The following is a 19,160-nucleotide window of genomic DNA, read 5'->3' as shown; positions in this document are numbered from 1 at the left end:
GGTAGAGACCAGTGTGTGTGTGTGTGTGTGAAAGTATGGGTAGAGACCAGTGTGTGTGTGTGTGTGTGTGTGTAAGTATGGGTAGAGACCAGTGTGTGTGTGTGTGTGTAAGTATGGGTAGAGACCAGTGTGTGTGTGTGTGTAGGTAGAGACCAGTGTGTGTGAAAGTGTGGGTAGAGACCAGTGTGTGTGTGTGTGTGTGTGTGTGTGTGTGTGTGTGTGTGTGTGTGTGTGTGTGTGTGTGTGTGTGTGTGTGTGTGTAAGCATAAGCGTAAGCATGTGTGAAAGTATGGGTAGAGACCAGTGCGTGTGTGTGTGTGTGTGTGTGTGTGTGTAAGCATGTGTGAAAGTATGGGTAGAGACCAGTGTGAGTGTGTATGTGTAAGCGTAAGCATGTGTGAAAGTATGGGTAGAGACCAGTGTGTGTGTGAGTGTGTGTGTGTAAGCGTAAGTATGTGTTAAAGTATGGGTAGAGACCAGTGTGTGTGTAAGCGTAAGCATGTGTGAAAGTATGGGTAGAGACCAGTGTGTGTAAGCGTAAGCATGTGTTAAAGTATGGGTAGAGACCAGTGTGTGTGGTGTGTGTGTGTGTGTGTGTGTGTGTGTGTGTGTGTGTGTGTGTGTGTGTAAGCGTAAGCATGTGTGAAAGTATGGGTAGAGACCAGTGTGTGTGTGTGTGTAAGCGTAAGCATGTGTGAAAGTATGGGTAGAGACCAGTGTGTGTGTAAACATAAGCATGTGTGAAAGTATGGGTAGAGACCAGTGTGTGTGTAAGCGTAAGCATGTGTGAAAGTATGGGTAGAGACCAGTGTGTGTGTGTGTGTGTGTGTGTGTGTGTGTGTGTGTGTGTGTGTGTGTGTGTGTGTGTGTGTGTGTGTGTAAGCGTAAGCATGTGTTAAAGTATGGGTAGAGACCAGTGTGTGTGTGTGTGTAAGCGTAAACATGTGTTAAAGTATGGGTAGAGACCAGTGTGTGTGTGTGTGTGTGTGTGTGTGTAGGTAGAGAGCAGTGTGTGTGTGTGTGTGTAGGTAGAGAGCAGTGTGTGTGTGTGTGTGTGTGTGTGTGTGTAGGTAGAGACCAGTGTGTGTGTGTGTGTGTGTGTGTGTGTGTAGGTAGAGACCAGTGTGTGTGTGTGTGTGTGTGTAGGTAGAGACCAGTGTGTGTGTGTGTGTGTGTAGGTAGAGACCAGTGCGTGTGTGTGTGTAGGTAGAGACCAGTGTGTGTGTGTGTGTGTGTGTGTGTGTGTGTGGGTAGAGACCAGTGTGTGTGTGTAGGTAGAGACCAGTGTGTGTGTGTGGGTAGAGACCAGTGTGTGTGTGTGTGTATGGGTAGAGACCAGTGTGTGTGCGTGTGTGTGTGTGTGTGTGTATGGGTAGAGACCAGTGTGTGTGTGTGTGTGTGTGTATGGGTAGAGACCAGTGTGTGTGTGTGGGTAGAGACCAGTGTGTGTGTGTGTGTGGGTAGAGACCAGTGTGTGTGTGTGTGTGGGTAGAGACCAGTGTGTGTGTGTGGGTAGAGACCAGTGTGTGTGTGTGGGTAGAGACCAGTGTGTGTGTGTGGGTAGAGACCAGTGTGTGTGTGTGTGGGTAGAGACCAGTGTGTGTGTGTGGGTAGAGACCAGTGTGTGTGTGTGGGTAGAGACCAGTGTGTGTGTGTGGGTAGAGACCAGTGTGTTTGTGTGGGTAGAGACCAGTGTGTGTGTGTATGGCTAGAGACCAGTGTGTGTGTGTATGGGTAGAGACCAGTGTGTGTGTGTATGGGTAGAGACCAGTGTGTGTGTGTATGGGTAGAGACCAGTGTGTGTGTGTATGGACAGAGACCAGTGTGTGTGTGTATGGGTAGAGACCAGTGTGTGTGTGTATGGGTAGAGACCAGTGTGTGTGTGTATGGGTAGAGACCAGTGTGTGTGTGTATGGGTAGAGACCAGTGTGTGTGTGTATGGGTAGAGACCAGTGTGTGTGTGTATGGGTAGAGACTAGTGTGTATGTGTATGGGCAGAGACCAGTGTGTGTGTGTATGGGTAGAGACCAGTGTGTGTGTGTATGGGCACAGACCAGTGTGTGTGTGTATGGGCAGAGACCAGTGTGTGTGTGTATGGGTAGAGACCAGTGTGTGTGTGTATGGGTAGAGACCAGTGTGTGTGTGTATGGGTAGAGACCAGTGTGTGTGTGTATGGGCAGAGACCAGTGTGTGTGTGTATGGGCAGAGACCAGTGTGTGTGTGTATGGGTAGAGACCAGTGTGTGTGTGTATGGGTAGAGACCAGTGTGTGTGTGTATGGGTAGAGACCAGTGTGTGTGTGTATGGGTAGAGACCAGTGTGTGTGTGTATGGGTAGAGACCATTGTGTGTGTGTATGGGTAGAGACTAGTGTGTGTGTGTATGTGCAGAGACCAGTGTGTGTGTGTATGGGTAGAGACCAGTGTGTGTGTGTATGGGTAGAGACCAGTGTATGTGTGTATGGGTAGAGACCAGTGTGTGTGTGTATGGGTAGAGACCAGTGTGTGTGTGTATGGGTAGAGACCAGTGTGTGTGTGTGTAGAGAGACCAGTGTGTGTGTGTATGGGTAGAGACCAGTGTGTGTGTGTATGGGTAGAGACCAGTGTGTGTGTGTATGGGTAGAGACCAGTGTGTGTGTATGGGTAGAGACCAGTGTGTGTGTGTATGGGTAGAGACCAGTGTGTGTGTGTATGGGTAGAGACCAGTGTGTGTGTGTATGGGTAGAGACCAGTGTGTGTGTGTATGGATAGAGACCAGTGTGTGTGTGTATGGGTAGAGACCAGTGTGTGTGTGTATGGATAGAGACCAGTGTGTCTGTGTATGGGTAGAGACCAGTGTGTGTGTGTATGGGTAGAGACCAGTGTGTGTGTGTGTATGGATAGAGACCAGTGTGTGTGTGTATGGGTAGAGACCAATGTGTGTGTGTATGGGTACAGACCAGTGTGTGTGTGTATGGGTAGAGACCAGTGTGCGTGTGTATGGGTAGAGACCAGTGTGTGTGTGTATGGGTAGAGACCAGTGTGTGTGTGTATGGGTAGAGACCAGTGTGTGTGTGTATGGGTAGAGACCAGTGTGTGTGTGTATGGGTAGAGACCAGTGTGTGTGTGTGTGTATGGGTAGAGACCAGTGTGTGTGTGTATGGGTAGAGACCAGTGTGTGTGCATAGTCAGTGCAAGAGAGTGTTTAAAAAACAAGTTGTTTCACAGTCTTATCGCTTCTCTTTCTTTTTTTCTTCTTTTTTTTGTACATAATGTAGAAAAACACTTTTTTTTATCAAAGAGAAACTGGGTATATGGTACTGGAGATAATGAATGTGAAGTTATTAGCTTGAGCTTGCATGCCCAGTTAGGTGGAATTTAGCCAATCACAGATGTTGATCAATTAGCTCAGTTGGTAAGTCATTAGCAGAGTTAAGTGTGCATGGTGCTGGTTTGTAAATAAACCCTGCCGTGTCATTCCAAGACGTTGGTCATACCTGCAGGGTTGACTCACAGAACACTAGATCAAACCCTAGAATGGAAATTGTCATACAGGCGACTACACCACGACCATCTGGGTTAATATTGTATCTCTATGGTCAGCCTAGCCCTGATGGAGACTGATGCAGTATTTGTTCCACTGCAGGGGCATCTTCAACACCGGCCTGCTCTCCTTCCCTGCTCTGGGCCAGATCCGTTCCAGTCAGGACGACTTCATCTTGTAAGTGTGTCCGCTTGTTGGTCCTTCTGGCTGGGCTTTTCTATTATATCGCCCCCACACCACCACCCCAATTATCATCACCACCACCACCACCACTACCAGCACCACCACCAATACCACCACCAATACCATGACCACCACCATCACAACCATACCATCACCACAAATACCATCACCATCACCACCATCATCACCACCAATACCATCACCACCACCAATACCATCACCACCACCACCAATACCACCATCACCACCACCACCATCATCACCACCCCCATCATCACCACTCCCACCATTTCCAACATCACAACCACCACCATCACCACCAATACCATCACCACCACCATCACAACAACCATAACCACCATCATCATCACAACAACCATAACCACCATCATCATCACCAATACCATCACCACCACCACCACCATCATCACCACTCTCAACATTTCCAACATCACAACCACCACCATCATCACCAATACCATCATCGCCATCCCCATCATCACCACTCCCATAATTTCCACCATCACAACCACCACCATCATATCCACCATCACCACCATCACAACAACCATCACCACCATCATCACCACCAATACCATCACCACCATCACAACCACCACCATCATATCCACCACCACCATCACAACAACCATCACCACCATCATCACCACCCCCATCATCACCACTCCCATAATTTCCACCATCACAACCACCACCATCATCTCCACCATCACCACCATCACAACAACCATCACCACCATCACAACAACCATCACCACCAATACCATCAACACCACCATCTCCACCACCACCATCACCACCACCATCACCCCCACCCACATCATCCCCACTCTCATTATTTCCACCATCACAACCACCACCACCACCATCACCATCATCTCTACCACCATCACCACCCACCGTCACCACCATCAATACCATCACCACCATCATCACCACCACTTCATTTCCACCATCACAACCACCACCACCACCATTATACAAATACCAGCGCCCTCACCATACCATCACCACCACCATCACCACCATGACAACCACTACCATCATCATCACCACCATCACTACCAATACCATCTTCACCACCAATACCATCATCATCACTACCAAAATCACCACCATCACCACCACCATCATCACCACCAATACCATCATCACAACCACCAGCATCATCACCACCATCACCACCACCATCATCACCACCAATACCATCATCACCACCCTCATCACCACCATCATAAACACCACCATCATCACCAGTCCCATAATTTCCACCACCACCACCACAGTCATCATCAACACCACCACTATCATCACCAGCAATACCATCATCACCACCATCACCACCACCATCACCACCACCAATACCATCACCAATACCATCACCACCATCACAACCACTACCACCATCACCACCATCACCACCATCACAACCACTACCACCATCACCACCATCATCATCACCAACACCACCATCATTTCCACCATCACAACCACCTCCATCATCATCACCACCACCACCATCATCACCACCAATACCATCACCACCACCATCATCACCACCACCACCATCATCAGCAGCACCATCACCACCACCATCACCACTATCATCACCGCCCCATCATTAACCCCATCACAACCACCACCACCACCAACATCACCATTATCACCACCATCACCATCACCACCATTACCACCATCACCAGCACCACCATCAAAACTACCATCATCACCACCAATACCATCACCACCACCATCATCATTACCACCAATACCATCACCACCACCACCATCAGCAGCACCATCACCACCACCATCATCATCACCACCCCATCATCACCACTCACATCATTATCCCCATCACAACCACCACCAGCACCATCATCACCACCCTTCCACCAACATCACCATCATCACCACCACCACCATCCTCATCACAACCACTACCATCATAACCACCAATTGCAACACCACCACAATAACCACCACCATCGTCACCACCAATACCATCATCACCACCACCACCCCCATTATCACCACTCCCATCATTTCCACAATCACAACCACCACCGTCATCATCACCACCACCACCATCATCACCACCACCACCATCATCACCACCAATACCATCACCACCACCATCATCACCACCACCACCATCATCAGCAGCACCATCACCACCACCATCACCACCATCACCACTATCATCACCGCCCCATCACATCCACCACCAGCACCATCATCACCATCCCCACCACCAACATCACCATTATCACCACCATCACCATCACCACCATCCTCACCACCACCACCATCACCACCACCATCATCACCACCAATACCATCACCACCACCATCATCATTACCACCAATACCATCACCATCACCACCACCAGCACCACCATCATCACCGCCCCATAATTAACCCCACCACTCCCATCATTTCCACCATCACAACCACTACCACCACCACCATCACCAGCAATACAATAATCCCCACCACCATCATCACCACCACCACCATCACCACCAATACCATCATCACCACCTTCACCACCATCATCACCACCCCCATCATTTCCACCATCACAACCACTACCACCACCACCATCATCACCCCCAATACCACCATCACCATATACAGCACCACCATCACCACCACCACGACCACCATCACAATCATCACCACCACCATCACCACCACCATCAACACCATCACTACCATCACCACCACCACCATGTTTCAAATGTTCTCCCCTTGATAACATAATACATGAAAGAGAAAAATATCAAGACAATCTTCTCCATTGAGAAAAATTACCCATAATGGATATCTAATTGCCCAGCCTTTGTGCCCCTCTTTTTTCCCTTAATGTGTGTGTGTGTGTGTGTGTGTGTGTGTGTGTGTGTGTGTGTGTGTGTGTGTGTGTGTGTGTGTGTGTGAACCGCATACAGACAGAAATAGAGTGCTGCGATGAGACAAATGATGGGGATCAGATGAAAGGGTTATTTATAGGGAATTAATTATGAATAAAAAGGTATCATCTTGTTATTAAAGTATATAGTCCTCATCACCTAACAGTATGGTCCTCATCACCTGCCAGTATGGTCCCCATCACCTAACAGTATAGTCCTCATCACCTAACAGTATGGCCCTCATCACCTAACAGTATGGTCCCCATCACCTAACAGTATAGTCCTCATCACCTAACAGTATGGTCCCCATCACCTAACGGTATAGTCCCCATCACCTAACAGTACAGTCCCCATTACCTAACAGTATGGTCCTCATCACCTAACAGTATGGTCCCCATCACCTAACAGTATAGTCCTCATCACCTAACAGTATGGTCCCCATCACCTAACAGTATAGTCCTCATCACCTAACAGTATGGTCCCCATCACCTAACGGTATAGTCCCCATCACCTAACAGTACAGTCCCCATTACCTAACAGTATGGTCCTCATCACCTAACAGTATGGTCCCCATCACCTAACAGTATAGTCCTCATCACCTAACAGTATGGTCCCCATCACCTAACAGTATGGTCCTCATCACCTAACAGTATGGTCCCCATCACCTAACAGTATAGTCCTCATCACCTAACAGTATGGTCCCCATCACCTAACGGTATAGTCCCCATCACCTAACAGTATAGTCCTCATCACCTAACGGTATAGTCCCCATCACCTAACAGTATAGTCCTCATCACCTAACAGTATGGTCCCCATCACCTAACAGTATGGTCCCCATCACCTAACAGTACAGTCCCCATCACCTAACAGTACAGTCCCCATCACCTAACAGTACAGTCCCCATTACCTAACAGTACAGTCCCCATTACCTAACAGTATGGTCCCCATCACCTAACAGTATGGTCCCCATCACCTAACAGTATGGTCCCCATCACCTAACAGTACAGTCCCCATCACCCAACAGTATGGTCCTCATCACCTAACAGTATGGTTCTCATCACCTAACAGTATGGTCCCCATCACCTAACAGTATGGTCCCCATCACCTAACAGTATAGTCCTCATCACCTAACAGTATAGTCCTCATCACCTAACAGTATAGTCCCCATCACCTAACAGTATGGTCCTCATCACCTAACAGTATAGTCCTCATCACCTAACAGTATAGTCCTCATCACCTAACACTATGGTCCTCATCACCTAACAGTACGGTCCTCATCACCTAACAGTATGGTCCTCATCACCTAACAGTATGGTCCTCATCACCTAACAGTATGGTCCTCATCACCTAACAGTATGGTCCCCATCACCTAACAGTATAGTCCTCATCACCTAACAGTACAGTCCCCATCACCTAACAGTACAGTCCCCATCACCTAATGGTATAGTCCCCATCACCTAACAGTACGGTCCCCATCACCTAACGGTACAGTCCCCATCACCTAACAGTACGGTCCCCATCACCTAACAGTACGGTCCCCATCACCTAACAGTATAATCCCCATCACCTAACAGTACGGTCCCCATCACCTAACAGTACAGTCCCCATCACCTAACGGTATAGTCCCCATCACCTAACAGTATAGTCCCCATCACCTAACAGTATAGTCCCCATCACCTAACGGTATAGTCCCCATCCGTGTGAAGTTTTTAGATTCAAGATCGGGACAGGAGATGGCAGGATCAACAGTCCACAGTAATCTGCAGTACAGGAATAGTTTTTAACTGAGGAGGGGGAGATGTAGAAATACTGTATGGGGAGATGTAGAAATACTGTATGGGGAGATGTAGAAATACTGTATGGGGATGTAGAAATACTGTATGGGGGGATCTAGAAATACTGTATGGGGGGTGTAGAAATACTGTATGGGGATGTTGAAATACTGTATGGAGGGGATGTAGAAATACTGTATGGGGGTGTAGAAATACTGTATGGGGGATGTAGAAATACTGTATGGGGGGTGTAGAAATACTGTATGGGGATGTTGAAATACTGTATGGGGGTGTAGAAATACTGTATGGGGGGGTGTAGAAATACTGTATGACGGGTGTAGAAATACTGTGTGGGGGGATGTAGAAATACTGTATGGGGGGGTGTAGAAATACTGTATGGGGGGGTGTAGAAATACTGTATGGGGGGATGTGGAAATACTGTATGGGCGGTGTAGAAATACTGTATGGGGAGTGTAGAAATACTGTATGGGGAGTGTAGAAATAATGTATGGGCGGTGTAGAAATACTGTATGGGGAGTGTAGAAATACTGTATGGGGAGTGTAGAGCATTTCATGAAACAAATTAACTGTGTAGGCCTAATATAGTGGGCTTAATACAAATGTATATATATATATATTGTAATTTCCCCCCACCCTCGCTCTTCACTCAATTTATAACCAGTCACTAATTTACGTCAGTGAATGTTGCAGCGTCTTGTTGCAGCCAAGGACCCATCACCAACATTAAAGCAATTTAAGAGAAAGAGTAATGTTTTAACAAAATGTATTAGAGTTTTTCTTTGGCATGAAGGAATCGAGTACGCGGCAGCGGTTTAATTAAATACCAACCGGAGAGCGGGACAAGCGCCCTGAAGCGGCGTAGCTAGCTCTTCCTAGTACCAACAACGCTTCCGGTCAAGCCTAATTGTTCCTTCAAAAAACACTCGGAGACAATTGCACGAGGCCATATCATGAGTTCATCTGACTCTGAGTAATTAGAAGAGGGCTGCCTTCATTGCCAAAATCTGGTCATGTAGTTGCTATTAGCTGTGTATGCAGGGCAGCCTACTGTCTGGTGAGAACTGAACAGCAACCAAACAGAGCCGTTGCTATGGTTACTCACAATGCTGTCAGGGCAGGTCTGCTGGTTTTGATGAGCATACAGCAGGTTAGGATCATTAGGTTAAGGTTGAGAAAAGGATTATGGTTAAGGTTAGCTAAAATACCAAAATTGTCTAGGACGCCACTTCAACTTAATGTATCTAGCTACAACCAGGTCTGCTCTGAGAACAGTCTTGGTTTATTTTTGACAAGACGGGACAGGAATTCTATTTTTACTCCCTTTGTTTCAACCTCTAGTCCCGATGTCTTGATGTCTTGCTACTCCAGCCACTTAAGCCAATTGTAGACAGGTACTGTAAAAATAAAGCTGTGGTGCAGAGACCCAGGAGTATCTCTATCTCATAGAGATCCTATTAAATTACTAGAGGGGCTGTGTCATAAACCCTCATATTGGTAAGGGAGAAATCCAAACCGGTCAAGTTGGAATGATTGGCAGTAGAGGCATAATCCTGATTTTACTATGCAGGAGAATAAAAGTGATGTATCAGAAATGTTATAATATAATTATTGCCAACTTAATACTGTCATATAATATAAATATAGTTTATACAGGTTTTATTAAAGAAACATCTGTATAAGAACATATACTTTGAGCTAATTGAAGCGAAGGTAGCCTACTCTTTTCCCACATGCAAAATGTTATGTTATGTTATGTTATGTTATGATCCTAAAACTGTTTGGCAAGCTAACTGACAAACAGAGTGCATTTGAAAAAAACCATGGTTGACCAAAATTACTGACATTTATTTAGACTTTAGTCATTTAGCAGATGTTCCTGTCCAGAGCGACTTACAGGAGAGATTTTTTACCTAGTCGGCTTGGGGATTCGAGACAACGACCTGTCATTTACTGGCCCAACGCTCTTAGCAGCTAGGCTAACCGGCCGCCACATTTATCCCGTCATGAGAAGGTTGATGACCATTCGACTATTCTAATTCAAAGCTCTATCCTCCCTCTGTTCACCTTCCACCATAGAATTTCTCCTCTTTGTGAAAGAGTATGATCTGTAGTTGAGCCAGCGATATAAAACAATGTTTCCAGCCATTGCATCAATAACAATGTAGCATTACTAGCTCAATAAAGTTTGGCCATTGGGGCTGGTAGATAATAATCAGAACAGACATTCACCAACAGACATTGATTCTCTCTCTCTCTCTCTCTCTCTCTCTCTCAGGGAAATTGTGGATAACCTCTTCATCAGAGAAATTCCTGCCAACTCATTCAATGGGATCTCAGAGAATGAAATCACCCTGTAAGTGAACAGTGGATTGTTTAATCTAGTTCTGCTGTACATACTATGTGTATGATTGGAGCTTGGCCTGATCCATTTCCTCTGGTCGTTAACATACTAACTCAACAGCTCTGTCCTAGTAGGTGGTATCACAAATGTTCTCTCAGAGAATTACTATAACATCATGTCAGGGTTTAACAGGTCAGTGCAACCAAGCTACACTTTATCTCTCTGGCCAGATGGCTGTGTATGTAACAGAAGAAACTAGGAAGATGAAAGACGATGCTGTAACTCTAGTAAACACCTGTATTTGTATTTATTATGGATCCCCATTAGCTGCTGTGTTGTTTGGCAGGATGCTGAACAGCAACGGTCTGACAGACATCCAACCCTACGCCTTCAATGGAACCAGACTGGAGGAAGTGTATGTAGTAACAGTAGTAATACTAATGGATGTATATAGCGCCTTTCAACCAACTGTTGAAAATAGTAACGGGGAATCTCACCTCATCCACCATCAATGTGTGGCACCCACCTGGGTGATGCATGGCAACTGTTATTGTGCCAGAACGCTCAGCACACATCAGCTAGCATGGTGAAGAAGTGAGTAGTGACAATGTGATTTACGGAAGGGGGGGGTCTGTAAACAAGACCCCTACACTACAAGAGTATTACTACAAGAGTATTTTACTGATCGAAACATTTTACTGGCAGAAATAAAACTATTGGTGCAAAGGCAGGTGTTATAAAGCATTATAATGGCAGGGGTTATAAAGCATTATCATGGCAGAGGTTATAAAGCATTATAATGGCAGGGGTTATAAAGCATTATAACGGCAGGGGTTATAAAGCATTATAACTGCAGGAGTTATAAAGCATTATAACTGCAGGAGTTATAAAGCATTATCATGGCAGGGGTTATAAAGCATTATAACGGCAGGTGTTATAAAGCATTATAACTGCAGGAGTTATAAAGCATTATAATGGCAGGGGTTAAAAATTATTTTAACTCCAGGCTTTAAGTAAAGTGCCACCCATCTGTTTACTCAACCTTCCTCTCACTGTCTTTGTGAAGCCGGCATCAGTGTGCTAACCTAGCAGTATTAGCTTAGCAGTATTAGCTTAGCAGTATTAGCTTAGCAGTATTAGTTTAGCAGTATTAGCTTAGCAGTATTAGTTTAGCAGTATTAGCTTAGCAGAAGCTGTTCTTCTCTCCGTTACATTAATAACCCTTTCTTCCATTCTACACTCTTCTCCTCTCTTTGTCATTCTGTCTACCTTTTCTATTTAGTTACCTCTATAGGAATGTGGATCTGGTGCGGTTGGATGAGAGGACATTTTATGGCGTGATCAGCGGGCCAACTCTTCTGTGAGTGAAAGGCTTTTACTCTTGACCTCTTAAGGATCCGACCATTTTTTTTTCAATTTTCGCCTAAAATGGCCTGAAGCAAGAATATGCATATTCTTGATACCATTTGAAAGGAAATATTTTGAAGTTTGTGGAAATGTGAAATTAATGTAGGAGAATATAACAGATTAGATCTGGTACCATCATCTTTGAAATGCAAGAGAAATGCAATAATGTATTATTCCAGCCCAGGCACAATGTCTATTTTGACCACTAGATGGCAGCAGTGTACGTGCAAAGTTTTAGAGTGATCCAATGAACCATTGCATATCTGTTCAAAATGTTGTATCAAGACTGCCCAAATATGCCTAATTGGTTTATTAATACATTTTCAAGTTCATAATTGTGCACTCTCTTCAAACAATATCATGGTGTTCTTTCAATGTAACAGCTACTGTAAATTGGACAGTGCTGTTAGATTAACAAGAATATATGCTTTCTGCCCATATCAGATATGTCTATGTCCTGGGAATTTGTTTTGTTACTTACAACCTCATGCTAATCACATTTGCCTACGTTAGCTCAACCGTCCCGCAGGGGGGACACTGATCCCATAGAGGTTTTAAGAAATCGGAAAGATGTTGGGAAGACATCAAGCCATGCAACTGTGCCAAAGTCCCCTAATCCCTTTCAGGAGCCTTTTTATTCAACCTTGTCTGAAAAGTTTTCCATTCAAAAGTGCAGGAAGTAGACTCCCAAGTGGCCTCCCAGTCTATGGCACTGGATCGCCACACTTATCACCACAGATCCGGGTTTAATCCCGGGCTGTGTTGCAGGCGGCCGCGACAGGGAGAACCATGAGGCGTCACACATTCGGGCCCAGCGTCGTCTCGGTTAGGGGAGGGTTTGACCGCCTGGGATGTTCTTGTCCCATTGTGCTCTAGCGACTCCTTTTGGCAGCCGGACGCATGCACGCTGACTTCGGTTGCCAGTTGTACAGTGTTTCTTCCTAACAAATTGGTGCGGCTGGCTTCCGGGTTAAGCGAGCAGTGTGTCAAGAAGCAGTGCGGCTTGTCAGGGTCATGTTTCGGAGGATGCAAGGCTCTCGACCTTCGCCTCTCCCAAGTCCGTAATGGGAGTTGCAGCGATGGGACAAGACTGTAACTACCAATTGGATGTCATGCAATTGGGGAACAAAAAGGGGTCAAATGTAAAACAATAGAAAAAAAAATGAAAAAAATGAAGTGCAGGAAAACACAGGAGATTTCACATTCAAACTGGAAACAACTAAAACACATCATTGTTTTGGGGTCTGAGAATAGAAAGTGAATTCCGCTCCCCTCTTCTGTCCCCCCCAGAGACGTTTCCGAATCAAGAGTGAACTCCTTACCCACAATGGGTCTGGAGGCTGTTCAGAAACTGAAAGCTAAAAACACTTGGGCCCTCAAGAAACTACCCCCCCTGAGGGCCTTCCAGCATCTGCAGAGTGCTGAGCTCACCTACCCCAGTCACTGCTGTGGACTGAGCAAAGTGAAGAGGAGGCGAGGGTAAGAAATAAAAAACTTTTATACAACAGACCGGTTTCCCACGCTCCTGTTTCACTCTTCTTTCACCGATGTGTGTACACGTGTATGTGCACATGTCTGTGTGTGTGTGTGTGTGTGTGTGTGTGTGTATGTGTGTTGGGGGAATGCTGAATTGGGTACTCAGAATAGGGAGAACAAAATAACTCTTCACACACTACAATCTGCAGATGCTGTCAAGTGTTGGTTTAAACAACGTTACAAAACACGTTTTTAGTAAAATACACATGGGAGCATGTGTGAAAAAGTGTATAAAAGTCCTCTTTTATATTTTTGCCATACATATTATTTGACCTTTGAAATCAGTGGATGTGTGGATATCACATTTTGTTAGTTTAATTCAGGATTGCCCAACCCTATTTCCTGCTGAGCTGTACTCCTGTAGATTTTCAAACCAGTGTCAGTAACAACTAACCTGATTCAGTTTATCAACCAGTTAAACATTAGAACCAGGTGTGCTAGATAAGGTTTGGAACAACAACACTAGGTGACAGTAGCTCTCCAGGAAAAGGGTTGGGCAGCCCTGCTCTAATTAAACATTTAAGTCCCAGTGTCCGTGGATGAATTATTTATCCTGGCCTTACATTATGCCGGAATGTGTCATCAAGCAACATGTATCCAGCTCATTGGGGCAGCAGGGTAGCTTAGTGGTTAGAGCATTGGACTAGTGACCGGAAGGTTGCAAATTCAAATCCCCGAGCTGACAAAGGTACAAATCTGTCGTTCTGCCCCTGAACAGGCAGTTAACTCACTGTTCCTAGGCCGTCATTGAAATCTGTCGTTCTGCCCCTGAACAGGCAGTTAACTCACTGTTCCTAGGCCGTCATTGAAATCTGTCGTTCTGCCCCTGAACAGGCAGTTAACTCACTGTTCCTAGGCCGTCATTGTAATCTGTCGTTCTGCCCCTGAACAGGCAGTTAACTCACTGTTCCTAGGCCGTCATTGTAATCTGTCGTTCTGCCCCTGAACAGGCAGTTAACTCACTGTTCCTAGGCCGTCATTGTAATCTGTCGTTCTGCCCCTGAACAGGCAGTTAACTCACTATTCCTAGGCCGTCATTGTAATCTGTCGTTCTGCCCCTGAACAGGCAGTTAACTCACTGTTCCTAGGCCGTCATTGTAATCTGTCGTTCTGCCCCTGAACAGGCAGTTAACTCACTGTTCCTAGGCCGTCATTGTAATCTGTCGTTCTGCCCCTGAACAGGCTGTTAACTCACTGTTCCTAGACCAGTTAACTCACTGTTCCTAGACCAGTTAACTCACTGTTCCTAGGCCGTCATTGAAAATAAGAATTTGTTTAAAACTGACTTGCCTGGTTAAATAAAGGTAAAATAAAAAAATAAAAATAGACTATTATAGAGCCAGCCTCTCCATATCCATATATCTCTCCTCTTTTCCTATACATTAAGAATGAGGAGTCATTTGTGGTGGAATTATTGTAATCAAGAAAGATAGACTTTTAAAATTTCTTCAAAACAATTCAACTGTATTATTTAATTAGTGCAGTAATGGAGCTGGTCGGTAATCACCCCTGGAGGTGATCACTGAGAACTCAACCAGCTGGTCGGTAATCATCCCTGGAGGTGATCACTGAGAACTCAACCAGCTGGTCGGTAATCATCCCTGGAGGTGTTCACTGAGAACTCAACCAGCTGGTCGGTAATCACCCCTGGAGGTGATCACTGAGAACTCAACCAGCTGGTCGGTAATCATCCCTGGAGGTGATCACTGAGAACTCAACCAGCTGGTCGGTAATCACCCCTGGAGGTGTTCACTGAGAACTCAACCAGCTGGTCGGTAATCGTCCCTGGAGGTGATCACTGAGAACTCAACCAGCTGGTCGGTAATCACCCCTGGAGGTGTTCACTGAGAACTCAACCAGCTGGTCGGTAATCATCCCTGGAGGTGTTCACTGAGAACTCAACCAGCTGGTCGGTAATCATCCCTGGAGGTGATCACTGAGAACTCAACCAGCTGGTCGGTAATCATCCCTGGAGGTGTTCACTGAGAACTCAACCAGCTGGTCGGTAATCACCCCTGGAGGTGATCACTGAGAACTCAACCAGCTGGTCGGTAATCATCCCTGGAGGTGATCACTGAGAACTCAACCAGCTGGTCGGTAATCATCCCTGGAGGTGTTCACTGAGAACTCAACCAGCTGGTCGGTAATCATCCCTGGAGGTGATCACTGAGAACTCAACCAGCTGGTCGGTAATCACCCCTGGAGGTGTTCACTGAGAACTCAACCAGCTGGTCGGTAATCATCCCTGGAGGTGTTCACTGAGAACTCAACCAGCTGGTCGGTAATCATCCCTGGAGGTGATCACTGAGAACTCAACCAGCTGGTCGGTAATCATCCCTGGAGGTGTTCACTGAGAACTCAACCAGCTGGTCGGTAATCACCCCTGGAGGTGATCACTGAGAACTCAACCAGCTGGTCGGTAATCATCCCTGGAGGTGTTCACTGAGAACTCAACCAGCTGGTCGGTAATCATCCCTGGAGGTGATCACTGAGAACTCAACCAGCTGGTCGGTAATCATCCCTGGAGGTGATCACTGAGAACTCAACCAGCTGGTCGGTAATCATCCTTGGAGGTGTTCACTGAGAACTCAACCAGCTGGTCGGTAATCATCCCTGGAGGTGATCACTGAGAACTCAACCAGCTGGTCGGTAATCATCCCTGGAGGTGATCACTTAAGATTTGTATGAAAGATACTTATAATTCACAGCAGAATCTGCTGTAAAAAACATGAGAACTCATTGTGTAGAGACCAGTGTCACCCCCCACCCAACTCCATACTGGAGCCATCTCTCCCTGATTACCATATAGAACATAAACATTACCGTATAGAACAACACACTCATGCACCGGAATGCGGTATCCTCAAAGACGTGGTAGATCTCCCAGAGGCCCATCCTCAGTAGAACACACACAGAGATGAGCTTTCTAACAACCCCTTATTCTGTTGCAATAAAACAACCATTTGATGCAATAAAAGTATTATAACATAATCTTGCAATTTTGCGCTCACTTTTCCCGTTTTGAGAGTCCTCTCAACTTAAAAGAACATTTCAAGATTTGAGAACATTCATTCACATGTAGAAAATGCATACATTCTACATAAACCAAGAAGCATAAAAGCAATAACTCATGGGTTCCTGCACATGACCAGCTGTTGTATCACTGGCTCAGCTTCCTCCCAAGAAACTTAGCACTGTCTCCCATTTCATCCTCCAACACTTATTCTAAGCACTCTACCAATTTGTCTGGAGAGGTTATGATACACAGTCACTTGCACGAACCCACGAAGAAAAACTAAAGATGCATACAGTTTATGAGATTCTAAGCTATATCTTCATAGACAGTGAAAAGCACATGTTTAATGCATAATGCAGTGCATGCAACAATGGAGTTTAATTAAATAAGCCTTAGTTATCTATCACACTCCAATGGATCAGCAGAAACTAAGATTAGCATATCTTGTTGGACATGTCCAGGTTGTGCCTCCTGGTTTAAGTCAAATGTATTCCGTTGGTGCCTAATGAACATGACCCAAGATAAGCATCATGATTCCCCTATTCATAAGGCAATGCCTATAGATCAAATAGATTAGGATCAGTTTCACTCTCCGGGATCAGAGTTCACCCTCTCCATTCACCAGGGGATGCTAAGAATAGTGTCAACATCTTTAGTTCAAAACAATCAAATCATAATACATTAATTGCTTCACTCATATAGTTATTAAGATACTAAACTCAAATCAATCCTTCAGTTTGAAAAATCCTTCAGTTTCCAAATCATAATCAAAACCCAATTAATTAGTCAACCAAAATTTAGAATGACATTGCTCAGTGATTCAAATTGGTCCTATCACTCAAACTCAAAACCCCTCAAATTAACACACATCAACATTGGCAGAATGTACATTTATATTAACATCCAGTGTAATTATCCTATAATTCTACTATTACATTTCCTATCACGATTATATAATACAGATCAGTATCTTAACGCATTCTTGATCTAAATGACTATAATTGTATGTAGTGTGTAGACCTCTACAATCAACCTATCTCCCCTTCAGGTACTCAATCTTCTGGCGTCTTCATTGTCTTCTTCTGACAGCTTTACTGTTCAAAGTGGATGGCCATGATAATGTCCCAATTTCAATGTCTCACCTGGGCCGCCACCACCCATTATGTCTTGTCCATTTGTCAACCAGTATACCAGCAACTTAAGAGACGTTTGGAACAGATTTCTCCCCATGCTCACTCCATGTGGACTTCTGTCACACTCCTGAGAAAAGACATGAGAGAAAAGCAGTTGATAGCTCCGATCGGATGCTTTCCACTGGTTGCTGGTTCAGGACTCAGGTCTCTTGGTAGAAGTGGACAGGGTCATATTGAACACCTTTGACGCGTTTCTTCAGCCACTTAGAGGGTTTTCTTTTGAGCCACACACACTCTTCGGTCCAATTTTCTCTTCCATGCATTAACACACCGACTGACGTCACCGCTCATGATAACCTCGAGAGGACAGATCAGAACAACTGTTCAGTTCAGTTACATTTTGATTCAGGAAATCCAGACAAGCATTAACTATATGATAAATTATTACATTTACCAATTATTATTAATACCAATGTCTAAACATGTGTCAAAGGGAATAACAACACATTCTATTGAAATGTCTTTTTTGAAATTGGTTTATACTCCCCATCACACTGTCAACTACATCGCAGAGCCACAGGATCAGGATGTTAGACCTATAACCCAACGGGAGAAATCCCAACAATCCGGCAGACCTAATCTGGTGAGATTTGTATCAGAACAGAACAAACAACACAAAAAAACACTTCTTCACATATCACTCAATACACTCCAAAATATCACTCATGGCGTGTAAACTTCAATCCAAAACCTCAGAGGACAGTTCCCTCCCCATTTTGACACATAACTCCCCATGTGAGTAATGTGTAAAAAAAAAAACACTACTACTGGTCAGTAAATAAAACAACATAATTTAAAATAACAAAACCAAATTAAAATCACTACTCTTAAGAACTCCATAAAGAAAAATAATTGTACCAATACGGTCATAGGAAAATAGACTTAAGGCAGCCTACCCTTAGTAAAAGGCAACGCCCTCTCCTTCTTCACATTGGTCCAAATCACAAATATGGCTAAGAACTATAAACTTCATCATAATTATTAATATCACAAATTACCTTCAAATCAGTATTACAGATGACCATCAACTCATTATCCAAATGGCCTTCCAATGAGGGTGATCAAACAACACTGGAAAGTCAGGACAGAGGTCAGAGGTCATACAAACCCTTCAAAGAAGTGTTTCTTATTATATTAGAAAAACATTTCATACATTTCATACATCTCGTATCCCAGGTATCCAGTACATTTCTTTATGAAAAGAATTCATGAAAAGAATGAATTAAAACTCAGAAAA

At 44.8% G+C, this 19,160-nt stretch overlaps 1 protein-coding gene across 1 annotated transcript in view; it reads left to right on the top strand.

The window, feature by feature from the left end:
- Positions 1 to 19,160, top strand: part of LOC135574140 (thyrotropin receptor-like) — a 39,386-nt gene that overhangs the window by 8,544 nt on the left and 11,682 nt on the right. Inside the window, exons 5-9 of the mRNA XM_065025025.1 lie at positions 3,623 to 3,697; positions 10,706 to 10,783; positions 11,118 to 11,186; positions 12,054 to 12,131; positions 13,469 to 13,657. Coding sequence (XP_064881097.1) covers positions 3,623 to 3,697; positions 10,706 to 10,783; positions 11,118 to 11,186; positions 12,054 to 12,131; positions 13,469 to 13,657 — 489 coding nt within the window. The remainder of the gene's footprint in view (positions 1 to 3,622; positions 3,698 to 10,705; positions 10,784 to 11,117; positions 11,187 to 12,053; positions 12,132 to 13,468; positions 13,658 to 19,160) is intronic.

Source organism: Oncorhynchus nerka, linkage group LG12 (assembly GCF_034236695.1).
Source record: "Oncorhynchus nerka isolate Pitt River linkage group LG12, Oner_Uvic_2.0, whole genome shotgun sequence".
Classification (NCBI taxonomy): Eukaryota; Metazoa; Chordata; class Actinopteri; order Salmoniformes; family Salmonidae; genus Oncorhynchus; species Oncorhynchus nerka.
This window is presented reverse-complemented; position numbering and strand designations above follow the sequence as displayed.